At 42.1% G+C, this 13370-nt stretch overlaps 1 protein-coding gene across 4 annotated transcripts; it reads right to left on the minus strand.

Annotated features, from left to right (window-relative positions):
• Positions 1-5: 5 nt before the first annotated feature.
• Positions 6-13157, minus strand: LOC129751570 (uncharacterized). Of its 4 annotated transcripts, none has more exons than XM_055747175.1 (5): positions 12981-13157; positions 4570-5250; positions 719-4510; positions 306-659; positions 6-237 (listed from the first exon to the last, which is right to left on the minus strand). In XM_055747175.1, exons 2-5 carry the CDS (start codon positions 5241-5243, stop codon positions 105-107), a joined length of 4953 nt encoding a protein of 1650 aa, XP_055603150.1. In that variant the 5' UTR covers positions 5244-5250; positions 12981-13157; the 3' UTR covers positions 6-104. The 4 variants fall into 4 exon arrangements, with proteins under 4 accessions (XP_055603150.1, XP_055603142.1, XP_055603135.1 ...); XM_055747167.1 differs by having other exon boundaries at positions 12887-13157; XM_055747160.1 differs by having other exon boundaries at positions 12511-13157.
• Positions 13158-13370: the final 213 nt, after the last annotated feature.

Consider the following 13370-nt stretch of genomic DNA (forward strand, 5'->3'; position numbering starts at 1 on the left):
AATTGAAAAATATATTCTTTAATTTTATTTTTCTAACACGATATAAATGAATTGTATATACATTTAAAATGGGACTTTTCTTTCCTTGACGTAGTTCTGAAAATCTAGAAAAATAGATCACTACTTGGTAGAATGTTATCCTTGTGTAAGCTGTATAAAATGCTGGAATACCAAAGAACCAGATCATTGACTACAACTCCTCCAAGCAAGTGGCCGATGAAAGGTGAATCTCTCGTTCTACAATGGAAAAAGGTTATCATTACATTTCCCGAACTCATCGTGGGGTTTTTTTTCGTAGTATTCACCTTTTCTTGAAGTTATGATCCACCAGGGTGATGGCCCACCTCAGCCGCACTTTGTCTCGCTTGCTTTCCCGCCCGATGTAGGCCTGAACCTTGTCCAGGTTGATCTTCGTGTGCTCTTCGTATTGACCCCGGTCCTTTTTGCCTTCGAGCTTTTTGAGCACCACAATTTCACGCCCGATGAGCTGCAGTTTGTAGCTACGTGCTACCTTGGTGCTTTGATCGGCGAACATTAGCTCCGTAGTAGGGGTGAGGACCAGCTCTTTCTGAATCTGTCGGTAGACGTCATGTAAGGTAGTGGTTGGCCGGAGTGCCAGATAGTTGTTCTTTCGGTCTGCATCGTTCCACTGCGTCCACCTGGGGATTGGTAATGGTTTATAAACTAATACCTATAACCCAAAAGGCAGGCAACTTACCTCAAAACACTCTCAAGGGGACGTTCACTAAAATGCACTGGTCGAGTAAGTGCTCCTTCGGATATTACTTCGTACAAAGTGAGTTTGTACCACTCGTAGCTTGTTTTTCCGGCCAGCTCCTTGCACAAATCCGACGCCGTTTTCGTCGGAGTAAGAGTCACGTTGATCTGAAGCTTTTCATCGTTGGCAGTAGAACTTGTAGATGGGGCAGCTTCCGAATCACAATCGATGGTTACCCATACTTTGAAATCTCCCGAGTGTTTTACTGTATCGGAAAGGTTCTCGGCGGCTGCGTGGTATTTTTGCAGAACCTTCAGCATAAGTTGCTCCTTCTTTATTTCTTCCGGAGTTATTGTAAAGAGGTTTTTGTACAGCTTGATCAAATCGGCTACCACATCAGCCTCATCCTGTGAGTAGGTGTACTGTTCGGCTTCTTGGTTAAGGCTTGAGTTGGCCATTATCGTAGACCCCCAAATCATGGCCAAATTAGGGACACTCATCTTATTGTGCTTCTCAAGCGATGATATGAAATGCAAATGTCCTATCAGTTTTTTAAGCGTGTTGTACTCGATTCTTGGCAATCGTTTGAGCAGTTCGTGGTATGAGTCTAGCTTATCCTTCGCGGATTTTAAGCTAGTTATACTAACAAAACTGATGGCAGAATCTCCAAAAAAGGAATTCGGAATGTCTCTGATAAACTTCTTAAGTGCCCCGGCTACATCGTATTCGTTGAACTCACTTCGAACTAGCTGTACCGAGAATGCATCTTCTTTAAAGAGCTGTAGAATCTTGGTCACCTGAGAAGCTGATCCTGATTTGCGATAGATACCTTCGGACATGGAACCATGAGCGTAGATGAAATTAATGCACTTGTCGATCAGCACCGGAACATCACTCTTGGTAAGCTGCTGACTGTGCAGGCCACTTCCATTCTTGTGGGCCGTATCTCTAATGATCTTTCGCCATATCTGGGTTTCTCGCGGTGAACACATAATGAAATAAAGCGTGGCATACGGTGGACAATCAATGAGAATCGACGATCCAGCCTCAACGTGCAAGTTTCTTATGGTTTCGTCTGCTTCCCTTTCGCCAATAAATCTTGCTTTCCTGAGATCTAGTTGCTCCAGCTGCCTATCTTGGTAGTTATAGAAATACAACCTTCTCTTAGCCAACAAAAGCCAAGCTCCGCTCCAATCGGTCGTTACCGATTTCTTCATGTAACACCAACCCCCTCTGGTGAATTCCGACAAACAACCCTCCGGGAAAACATCTGTAACGGATTGGAAAATTTTGGCCATCCAAATATTGCGATCTGAACGTTTGTGAACGCCAAACATATAAGATTGTCTTATAGTTTTCACATTTCCGTGGTTTGAGCTGGTAATTACAAGATTTGGATTAGTCATTAGCTGTTGACTAGCCCCTGAACTGCTATCCTTTTTCGGTAAAGCCAGCACTATTTCGAAACAGTGCAACTCCAGTTCGCCGTCGTTGCTGAACTTATGTTGAAGAACGCACTGCAGGCTTAGAATGAACTTCAAGTGTAATGTCTCCTTCGGTTGAGTTTTTTGAGGATCTTGATAAGTTTGTAAGATTTTTTCCTTCAGAACAACAGATCGCGGAACCAGCTCATTGAAGACATCTCCAATGACTCCGGAAGGCAGTTTCAAAATGTGCCCCTGGTGACTGATCAAGCGTTCCGTAAGCAGCGGTTTTGGAACCATTTCGAGTACATTTCTGACTGATTCACGACCCTTGACACTCGATTTACGCTTAAGCGCACTCAGAAGTTTGGCAGTGACGCTAGGTTTATTGTTGCTGGCCTCGGACGAAGTTGAAGGACCTGGCAGGGGGCCTGTAAGACCCTCAGCGGCAGCGATCGCTTCGTTGTAAGAGGGCAGATACATTTCATCTTCGCTGATCTTGGCCAGCTCTGAAGGAATCTCTTTTTGAATTTTCTCTGATGGTCTGGTTACAGATTTTTCATTGACCGGGTTCACTTTAGAATTTTTGAGAAACATATCAGGTTCTGGAGGGCTAGCAGTCGAGTTGACATCGGACACGAACCAGCTGGCGCTGGGCCCGGGGTTGCTTGGTGGGTAGCTAAGGTCTGCGGGATCTTGACTTCCAGTAGGTTCCTCTACTTTTGCCAGGTATGGGGTAATGTCCAATCCTTCGACTAGATTTTCAATGCTATCCGAAGGGAGACTTGCGTTTTGATGCACAATGATTGAATGTTTGGGACTACGATGCTTCCGTCGTTTGGGTACCTCCGGTTGATCTTTTAAAGGTGGGCCAAGATCTGGCTGCTTGGCAGTGGATGATTCAAGCAAAGAATCTGATCGTTTCGGTGGCTTAGGAGCCTTCGATGGAAGGCCTTCGGGGACTAGATCTTCATCGGATGACTCAAGTCGTACTCGACGTCCATACGACTCAGAGCTTAGAATGTTTTCTATCAAATCCAATTCGTCACCAATGCCTTCGAGGATCGCGTCCAGAGATCGCCTTGGATGAGACAAAGGATCGAATTCGTCTATCACATCCGATATGGAAACCTCGTCGTAGTCATTACGTGCTGGCCGCGAGTTGAGAGGTTCCGGTTTCAATAGTTTGGTCTCCATTTCGCATATTTGGCCGTAGATTTGTGGCGAATCGAATGACGACGCTTCATTGTTCACGTACGTTGGTTCTGGTGTGCTGGCTTTCGATGAGCTGTCTTCATCTTCCTGCTGAGTCTCATCGCGGCTGCTGATGTCGTAGTAGTTCCACGAGTCAGATCGAAGGTTTAAATTATTACGCAGTTCATCGATTGAAGAGGAGCGTCGAGAGAATATTCGTTTACCAGAACTACAGGTGGCTCGTCTCGAGTCTGGAGATGTCGAAGCCACGGCCTTTTTTCGAATGTGCACTTTCTTGAGTAACTCGGGAAGTGTGTTGTCTTCATTCGATGACTCACTACTCGACTTTTTCTTAGGGATTATATTCAGTTTTCCATACGGATTCTCGAGTTCAGAAGAGTTTAGAATCGGAGGGGGAAATGATGGTGGAGGAATGTTTTCTGCACTGCTACCGATATCAACTTCTCGAACAGAATCGATGTAGAATTTACTCTCATGTAGATTCGATTCACTTTTGTTCTTTATTCTCAGCGGAAGTGGTGATGGTATTCCTTCATTTTTCCTTTCTTTTTTTGGAATCACCCTACTGTACAAACTTTGGCTTAAGCCAGAGTTTCTCGTAAAAGCAGCAGTGGGTGGATTAGTTGAAGATGAGGAGGCCGAGGCTAGACTTGCAGAGCTGTTAGATTTTGATCCCGACTTCATGGACTCGGTATACGGAGGGGGATCTTCGAAATTTGTTCGTTTGGTGTTTTTTGGAATGTCGTAAGTAGAACTGATCGATGACGATGATTCCTTGGTAAGATCGTACCTATTGGAAACTTTGTTATTAAGTGGGCTTTCGAATTGAATTCCATGCATGATTTCACTGTTTTCGGCGGGAACAGTTTGTCGTCGCTCCAAAAAGTCTGCATCTTCCCCTGTGCTGTTGCTACGCTTGTTCTTGTTTCGCGTGAGCGACAATGAAAACTTGTCCTCAGCAATACTATTGATCGATTTGCTTACGTTCTTAACCTTGCTACTTGCTTCCGTTTTCCAACTCGTGATGGCACTAGTTTTATTTTTCAAATTTTTATCTAACTTCGTAACGACCTTTTTCGTTTTGTGCGACACGCGTTCGCTAATTGATTCTGTTAGCAGCTTTGAAGTTAATCCGATAGACTTGAAAAGCTCCCTGAAAACAGAACAGAGATTAGTGTTGATTATAAATGAAGCGTGTTTGAACAATCTTACCCTGGAGATGAAGTTTTGTACTTTTTCCCGCTATCGGCGCTGCCAATCGATACTCCATCCGATTCAGGACGATCCATCCCTGATAAGCGATCTGCATCGAAACTGAACCGCTTCGAATTAGTTTCGACTCCAGGAGAAGATCCAGAATTGTGTCCCTTCAAATCATTATGTACCATTGTTATATCTTGATGTTTGATCGGTGGTCTATGGAAATCATTCCGATTGCTTCCACCACTTTCATCAGCAGATGGCATGGCAGTTGACTTTTTTATGGCACCGGTAGAATTCTCAGCCTTAGCTTTGATTGGTGTGACGTTTTGATAGTTGCTACTCGATGATTCTTCATCATCCCGTACGACAATCTTCGTTCTCCGAGGTGCCGGAACTGGCCTCGCTTCGGAAATGTGACCTTGCTGTACATTCGAAATCTTCTCAGACACAGAAGTCTTTCTCTGAGGGTGTGGAATTTCAAAATTTTCATAGTTTTGCGAATTGAAGAGCTCCGGAAAATTATTCTTGTTCAACTGAGGATACAACGATGCGGCGCGTCCAAAATCTGTTTCGTCTGTGTCATTTTTTAGATTGTTGTTTGTTTTATCCTCCGAAATTTTCGCTTCGGTTGCACCTCCACGATTCCTAGGCCGTGGAACTGGAACTGGTGCCGGATCCGACATGTTTGCGCTGGAATGAGATAATAAATAAGAAAATTGTAAATCATTGAAAAATCTGATTGTTTTGGGAAAGTCGGATAATCGAAATAAAAAAAAACAATCGGATTAAACTTTAAATACGTCTTGATTTATTGACTTCAAAAAGACGAAAAGAGCGTACACTACACCCTCTACACTCCTCCTTAGTGTAGTTCCTTGAGAACAATCCAATTACATATTGTCGAGTAGTTTCCCGAGCGGCTTCGTTCAGATATCTGCTGCCATCTTCTCCGTGGGACAATATAGATGATATCGGTGGTTCACTAACTTCTATCTTGTGTCAGTGTGCTTAGATCGCCTTGTGGAACGCTTCGACTTCACGAACGAGATACAGCTTTGGTTGTCTTCATGTATCACGTTCGGCTTTTTCTGTGGTACACCCAAGTCACGAAACAAATTTTTCAACCAAATGACTTCCTGGCATGTTACACTCAATTCGATGTATTCAGCCTCCATCGATGAGAGAGTTACTGAGGACTGCCTCCTACTCAACCAGGAGATCGCTGCTTCGCCAAAGATGAGCATAGCACCTCGCAAACTGCGGTAGGTCGATGAGAACTCCTGCGCTGTACCATCTTCCAACTTCAAGTAGCCTTCATCCATGAGTGTTCTAGCTGGTTTAGCGGAGCGTAAGCCGAATTTAATTGCTACCTTCTCGATGTAATTTCTAATGTTGATGCTGTTCTTCTCATTGTCTCGGATCACCTCCATACTCAAGAAGAAATGCAAGTCCGTAGATGGCAAACCAGATTGTGTTTGGTATTGTCAACGAATCCTAGGGGATGCTGCGAGTACAGCTTCTCCTTAATTGTGCCATGTAGGTATGCGGATTTCACATCCCAGTGCTGCGGAACCATTCCTTTCTGACTTGACTGGTAACTGGCGCATACACCTCTTCATAGTCATGTGTAAAATCCTTTTTTTATTTTGACTTTAAATTTATCTTTATTCAGTGATGTTAGTTATGATTACATAATTTTGTTCAAAGTGATACAGCTTTCTCTTTTCATCTTTAGTTGAATGTCAGTGTGTAGGCTATTTAATTTTTAGAAAAGTATTCAAGTTTTAGTCGTAGACCATTTGTTTGGTATTGTGTGGTAATGAATTTGAAAAAGGTTCCTACTTGAAACTACTATTTACAACCTATACCACCTAAGCCTACTATTTATACCTAATCTACTACATACAAGTTACTTATTAAAGCATGTTCTGATATTTGGCACTTTGTTACAAATTTGGATTTGTTGCTTGAATTTTTAAATCTACTCTCGAGATGTCAGCCTCTTGGTGGAGTTCAGATATTCTAGTATCAAATGGACGATCTAAGATCATCCGTAAGAACCTGTTTTGCATCCTTTGAAGTTTGTCCTTGTGAGTTTGTGCGCATGACCCCCACACCGGAACAGCGTAAAAGGTCGCGGGTGATACTACTTCTTTGTAGACGGCCGGTTTGTTACTCCTACGGAGGCGGGATCTACGTTTGATCAGTGGATATAAATACCTAGTCAAGGCAGAGCACTTTACCAGGGTCTTCTCAATATGTGAGCGGAAAAGAAGTTTTTGGTCGATCAATAATCCAAGGTAGGTGACTTCAGCAGACCACTGAACCCTAATCCTGTGCCACTAAGCTAGTTTTATATTTCACGACTTTCACAGAGGCGTCACACTTTGATTTATACACCCACTTGCTTCCTAACAACTTTCTTTCCTGGGGCAACGGCACGAGCGACCACGTTCGCTACATCGCTTCATGCCACTTATCAGCATTGGCCGAACTCTCTACTTTTCGATACATTGTGGTTCGGAACCAACAGCTAAAAGGGAACTTCCCAACCGCTGGGGTGGGATGCCTATCGAGCTTTGGGTTGAACGTCGAACTTCCGGTTCAAAGCGATTTATTTCGATATCCAAGAATCTATACATACATTTCAAAGGGGTAAACTGATCGATTTAAATACACTGAGGTTTTTTTTACGCGGTATTTCGTCCCGCGTAAAAAAAAACCGCGGTAATTCGAAAATCCGCGTAAAAAAACCGCGTTAATTCGAAAATCCGCGTAAAAAAAACCGCGTTAATTCGAAAATCCGCGTAAAAAAAAACCTCGTTAATTCGAAAATCCACGTAGAAAAACTCCGAAATTCGAAAATCCACGTAAAAAATCCATTTTAATTAAAAAATTCGCGCAAAAAAGCACGTCACTAAAAAAACGCGTGAGAACCATGATTATTTAAAAATTTGCGTACAATGCAGTGATTGAATGTTTCGGAGCATGAATTGAACCTTCTCTCGCTCACTGCTTTACTCGGAAGCAAAGGTTGCTTTGAGGCAGCGAAAACGACAAAACCGATGATGCATACGCTCTCAATATGGCCCGCCTTCAAGAAGCAGTATACATTCGAGGCAGCGAATCCAAAAAACCAAACGAATGTCTCTCTCTCATCTCCTGTTACTTACAAGCTTGAGGGAAGCAAATTCAAAAGGCAGAGCGAACCCGAGTCTCTTCGTTTGTGCCTGGATCGAATGCGTGAGGTTTTTCTGCTATTGCTATTATTGCACAGCAACCGCACGCAGGCAGCTAGTTTTTTCGTTTCTTTTTCCTCCCCCCTCTTTGCACTATACGTTGCGGGCCGTGCAACGCAATAAGTTCGGTTGTTTTTGTTGTTGCCTCAACATATGCGGCGAGATTGAAGATGTTCTCCTCAAAGACAGCTATCGGCTGGAGTTATTCAGGCGGCGGCAACGCTATTCAAACCGTATGGAGCCAGACGGCTGCAACGTTACACGTTTTGTCTATGTATCGTGTGACCAACATCTTTTAAATATGTGCTCGTGAATCTCGTTTTTAAGCTTTTTTTCCTCAGATTTAAGCTTTTTTTGCCTAGAGAGCATAGGAGCGAAAGCTTAAATCTGAGGAAAAAAGCTTAAATCTGTCAAAACGAGGGGAAAAAAAGGGGAAATCTGAGAGATGTGCTCCATACGGTTTGAATAGCGTTGCCGCCGCCTGTATGGAGCACAGCTCTCAGATTTCCCCTTTTTTTCCCCTCGTTTTGACAGATTTAAGCTTTTTTCCTCAGATTTAAGCTTTCGCTCCTATGCTCTCAAGGCAAAAAAAGCTTAAATCTGAGGAAAAAAAGCTTAAAAACGAGATTCACGAGCACATATTTAAAAGATGTTGGTCACACGATACATAGACAAAACGTGTAACGTTGCAGCCGTCTGCTCAAAGTGTGTATTTTGAATGCCTCTGATGAGAAAATTGGTGAGGATTTCAATCACTGGTACAATGATAGTTTATTTTGAAGATAAAAAAACAAAATCAATTAGATTAATAGAATAGTAGAATATAGTGAGGCTTATTTTACAGTGTGGAATTCAGATCGTCTCATGTCTCATGTCTCAGGTCTCATGTTCCATGTCTCAGGTCTCATGTCTCAGGTTTCATGTCTCAGGTCTCATGTCTCAGGTTTCAGGTCTCATGTCTCATGTCTCACGTCTCAGGTCTCATGTCTCAGGTCTCATATCTCATGTCTTAGGTCTCATGTCTCATGTCTCAGGTCTCATGTCTCAGGTCTCATGTCTTATGTCTCATGTCTCATGTCTCTGGTCTCATGTCTCTGGTCTCATGTCTCATGTCTCATGTCTCAGGTCTCAAGTCTCAGGTCTCACGTCTCATGTCTCGTGTCTCAGATCTCGAGCCTCATATTTCAGGTCTCATGTCGCAAGTCTCAGATCTCAGGTCTCAGATCTCATGTATCACGTTCTTAGTCTCAGAGCTAAGATTTTCCCAACTACAAAAAGATACTAAGTGTTTTCCTTTGAAAAAGTCTTAGAATATTTTCTCTGAAAAACCGCGTTATTCGAAAATCCGCGTAAAAAAAATACCGTGTAAAAAATAACCGCGTAAAAAAAACCTCAGTGTACACGGCACGTGATTGTTTCCTACTACAGCTACACTGAAAGAAAAATCATGGTATTCTGAAATAATTAAAAATGTTAAATTTTACCATGCGCTAGTTTTGTCGATATAAACAAAGTTCTGGTTATTTTGACGATCTTTTGGTTAATTTTACTCTGCGAACCAGAAAAAATATGGTAAACTTAAATGAAAAAGAGGTTTAATTTTACCATGCGCAAAATTTGTCGATATAAATAAAATTTTAGTGAACTTTACCATGCAAACCAGAAAAAATGTGGTAAATCTAAATAAAAAAAGAGGTTTAATTTTACCATATGCAGCATTTTCCGCATTTGAATAATATTTTGGTTATCGTGAACAATACTCTGGTAAGTTTTACCATGGATGTCAATAGCCAACATGCTTCCGTCATGTCATTTAACACTTAGTTTTTTTCTTGCCATAAAATCGGCTGGTTAAATTTTGGAATTAAATTGATTATGTGCTCTGTGTCTTGAAGGTAAGTATTTTGGTGTGGGATATGTAACCAAAAATATCACTTTTTATCCATCCTCAGAAAACCATTACAATCTGGAGCGTAAGCAGAGTCATCAATGATGGAAGCTCAATACAACAATTTATAAAATGATCAAAGGTAAGTGAATTTTATAAGTAATTTTGTGCAATATTTAACACTTTTTTTTTTATTTCAGCGCTCGAGACGACGATGATAAAATGATCAGGGGTAAGTGAATTTTATAAGTAATTTTGTGCAATATTTAACATTCCATTTTTTTTTATTTCAGCGCTCGAGACGACGACGATAAAATCTTAGGACAATTACGCAGCACTGGAGGCCAAATTAGGTTTTTGGCGTATGTTTCCTGATGTTTTACGCCGAATAATAAGAGAAGAGAATAATCACAATGATGGATTAATAAAACAGCATTTCAAAAATTTAAATTGTTTTATTGAATGCACGGATTACTACTAAATTTACAATATTTTGTAATAATTACCATGGCATGGTGAAATTGAACGTCATTAAGCCGTAACGCACCATAACGTAAACACATGGTAATTTTAAACAAACTAATGTTCAAGATAAACAAATACGTACTCGAAAAAAATCCATCTGTTTTTATTTTTAAATTCACCTTTGGATATGGTAACGTTTACTATGATTTTTCTTTCGGTGTAGGATTGATTAATCGATGATTTCTGTCGTATTGAGTTCTTAAACTACTGCATTATTACCGAAATATATGTACTTACAGAGTGCTTTCTTCAATCGACTCTCAACCCTTCTACCAGGAAGCCCTACCGCATTTCTTATCGCCTACACCATCTGCGTGTCAACATGATTGAGATAACAGATTGTTTCAGCGTAAAAAATATTACCTTACTCAGATGGATTTTTCCCCTCAGACAGCCGGCATACCAAGCTACCTACATTGATCGTTCGCTAGTTAGGATTCAAAATATGGTATCAATCTAGCTAGCGAACGGTGCTCGGACTAGCGACATAGCGAATGTCTACTGTAGTGACTTTGTAAGGAGGGTAGGGAGAGATCAACACACGACGTGTTTGAAAGAATGCATGACTCATTTGTTAAAGGTATCACAATTATAGAGCAAGACGCGTGAGTAAATGATAGTACTGTTAACTAAATACATGTAAACACGATTCCACAGATTACTTTCCACTTTCACTGGTTGGCGTTAGATGGTAGTTTCACCTGGGCTGGTAGGTCCACCTCCTCGTGGTCCAGGGCGGAAACGTGTCTGCAAATCCCGCCGATGTACGGCTAAGGGAACTATCACGAAACGCACTAGAGGCCATCGAAAGATACGTAAATCTGCGCGGAAGAAGTGGTACACCTGGGTACCAGGCATTAATACTCAGGTGTGAGCAGTGAGTGCCCGACACGTGGTCGGGGGTTTTATCCCTGAACTGCGAATTAGACCGGAGGGAGTGCGATCGACAGCTCGTTTAGGGCAAAGAGTTGACAACCTAGAGATCAAAACTTTGAGGTGTGTCAGACACAAGAGGTGGCAAATGAAGCACAGTATTGTGCCGGAGGTGTGAAGGTTCGACACGCGTATGGAAAATTGATGCGCCCAAATCGCGTGTGCGACCTGATAAGTGCGGTCGGCAGCTCGATTTGCGCTTCGGGACCGTTTACCCCCCCGACCCGCAAATTGAATAGTGGCGCAGAGTGGTGACTTAAGTCAAGGGTTTGGGTTTGGAAGAGTCTGAGTTTTACACGTGGTTAAGGGGTTCTTACTCGTTTTGTGTTTCTGGACTTCCTGGACTGGAATCGAAAAGCTTGTAGTTGCGCTAACATGTGGATCTCTTTGAACACAATGAGATGTCGGGTATTAACTAGTTAGAGCAAATGTTGTGCTTGAGTCGGCCGGAGTATTGTCTTGGAACTCATACCATGCCAAGATGGGTGAAGACCTCCAACTATTGAAGTGGTCCCAGGTGGACTTTATGGCGTAGGGGGTACAATGTTACTTGTAACATTCTGAAATTTGAGAGATCACCTACTATTTACCCCCTTGGTATGTGGATGTTTCGCACAATTCCCGTTATACCGACGAATCGTTATGATACGGTCAATAAGTTGAAGTTGATTTGTTACCTGCCTGTTAATCTCACAATAATGTTTGCAAAACTTCACCCACCTTGATGGATATCGTGACTCAACTATAGAACTCGTTCTCGTAACACCCGGTTAATCTATTTGTTAGGATTTCTTCACTACAAGCACTCAACATCTTTTAACAGACGGAGTGGATGCTGATCAACGAATCACGCCAGTCGTTTCAATTCAATTGGGAATACAAACTTTGGGACTTTTCCTTATTCTTGAAATGGTGTTGCCGCTTTTAGTGCCCGAGCGAAAGTATACAAGATGAGGATTGGACGGACGTTATCGTTTGAAAAGTTTTCACGGTTGCTTCAAGTCGTTCTAACCGCACGTTAGTACCTGGTTTGTTCTTCTTGAGAAATGCCGTTAAAACATTCTCCTGATTGTGTTACTCTGTGTAGTGGTACTGTATAAGTTGTATCTCACGTAGCCGCCTTCTCGCAATGACTCATCCTCCCAGCTCATTGAACAAGTTTCTGTCATACTGCAATTTAGCATACATCGTATTACAAAGTCATGCCCCAATGCTCGGTTTACCATGTTCCCATGAGCATTGCTGAATCTGACTCAAATCTTAGTACGAATGTGAACCGTCTGTTGCTGATACGATAGAATAATTTAGCAACTGTTACTTAAAAGTAATGAATCATAACTAAGCCATATGGCTGTTAGCCCTTACTTTTATTACTCCTGTTTATTCAGCTCTCATAGACGACTTTTTCCGCTACTTGCTCCAATAACTTTAGTCATTTTATTGGAGCTTGTTGTTATGAATGGTGGAAATGCGACGATCAGCGCAATAATTTCTGAACCAACACTCTCTCCCGCTGGGGCTAGGGGGCAAATGGAGTTGCACAATGCTGTTGTAAACAGAGCTGCTGCTAGAAAACACCCACCAATACAAACACACGCCTGCACTTTTTACTCCAATCAAGTAGCTTAACTTGTTGCTCTTCTCTCACTTGCACGACATTCCTTTCTTCTTGGCCCTCGTACGTTTCATCCGTTTCGTCAGACTGACCGAAATTTTGATGTCTAATCAATTATTGACTCACGTAATTGATGCGCTGAACACTTTGACGGCGACCTTGGGTTTGTCCAATACGTTTTGGAGCACGATTTAGGCGAGGTTGAGGATCAAGTACCCACCTCGTTTGAATTTACGGATTCTATTGCACTGAATATGATCAACAGAACCCAGCCGTAGAATTCCAGGGGATTGGCTGACTAAACCCCAAGGCACTAACACACTGTTGAACGTGGCAAATAAAAGGAAAACGAAAACCCGAGGAGAATCGACGCAAAACAATCCGCGCGGCTGACCGGTTCGCTCAAGAATGACGAGGAGAACAACTCGACTCGAAGTGGATTGATGAGCTCAAATTAGCCGACTGTGATTGGTGGAGACGGGAAAGAGATTGACGAAAGAGAGATATTTTCGAGCAGAGTGGCCAGATCTATTGATTTGTATTTTCTTTAGTTGGTACAATATCTTTGAATTTAATCCATACATCGATTTACAAAATACTTAGAACATTA

The sequence above is a fragment of the Uranotaenia lowii genome, chromosome 1 (genome assembly GCF_029784155.1).
Source record: "Uranotaenia lowii strain MFRU-FL chromosome 1, ASM2978415v1, whole genome shotgun sequence".
Lineage (NCBI taxonomy): Eukaryota > Metazoa > Arthropoda > Insecta > Diptera > Culicidae > Uranotaenia > Uranotaenia lowii.

What these genes read in the sequence shown, in the direction of transcription:
- LOC129751570 (XM_055747175.1), bottom strand. Translation starts at nt 5,243, where the DNA reads ATGTCGGATCCGGCACCAGTTCCAGTTCCACGGCCTAGGAATCGTGGA. An exon ending in CCCCTTGAGAGTGTTTTGAG is followed by an intron (nt 660 to 718) that starts GTAAGTTGCCTG and finishes ACCAATCCCCAG; the next exon opens with GTGGACGCAGTGGAACGATG. An exon ending in GATCATAACTTCAAGAAAAG is followed by an intron (nt 238 to 305) that starts GTGAATACTACG and finishes TTTCCATTGTAG; the next exon opens with AACGAGAGATTCACCTTTCA.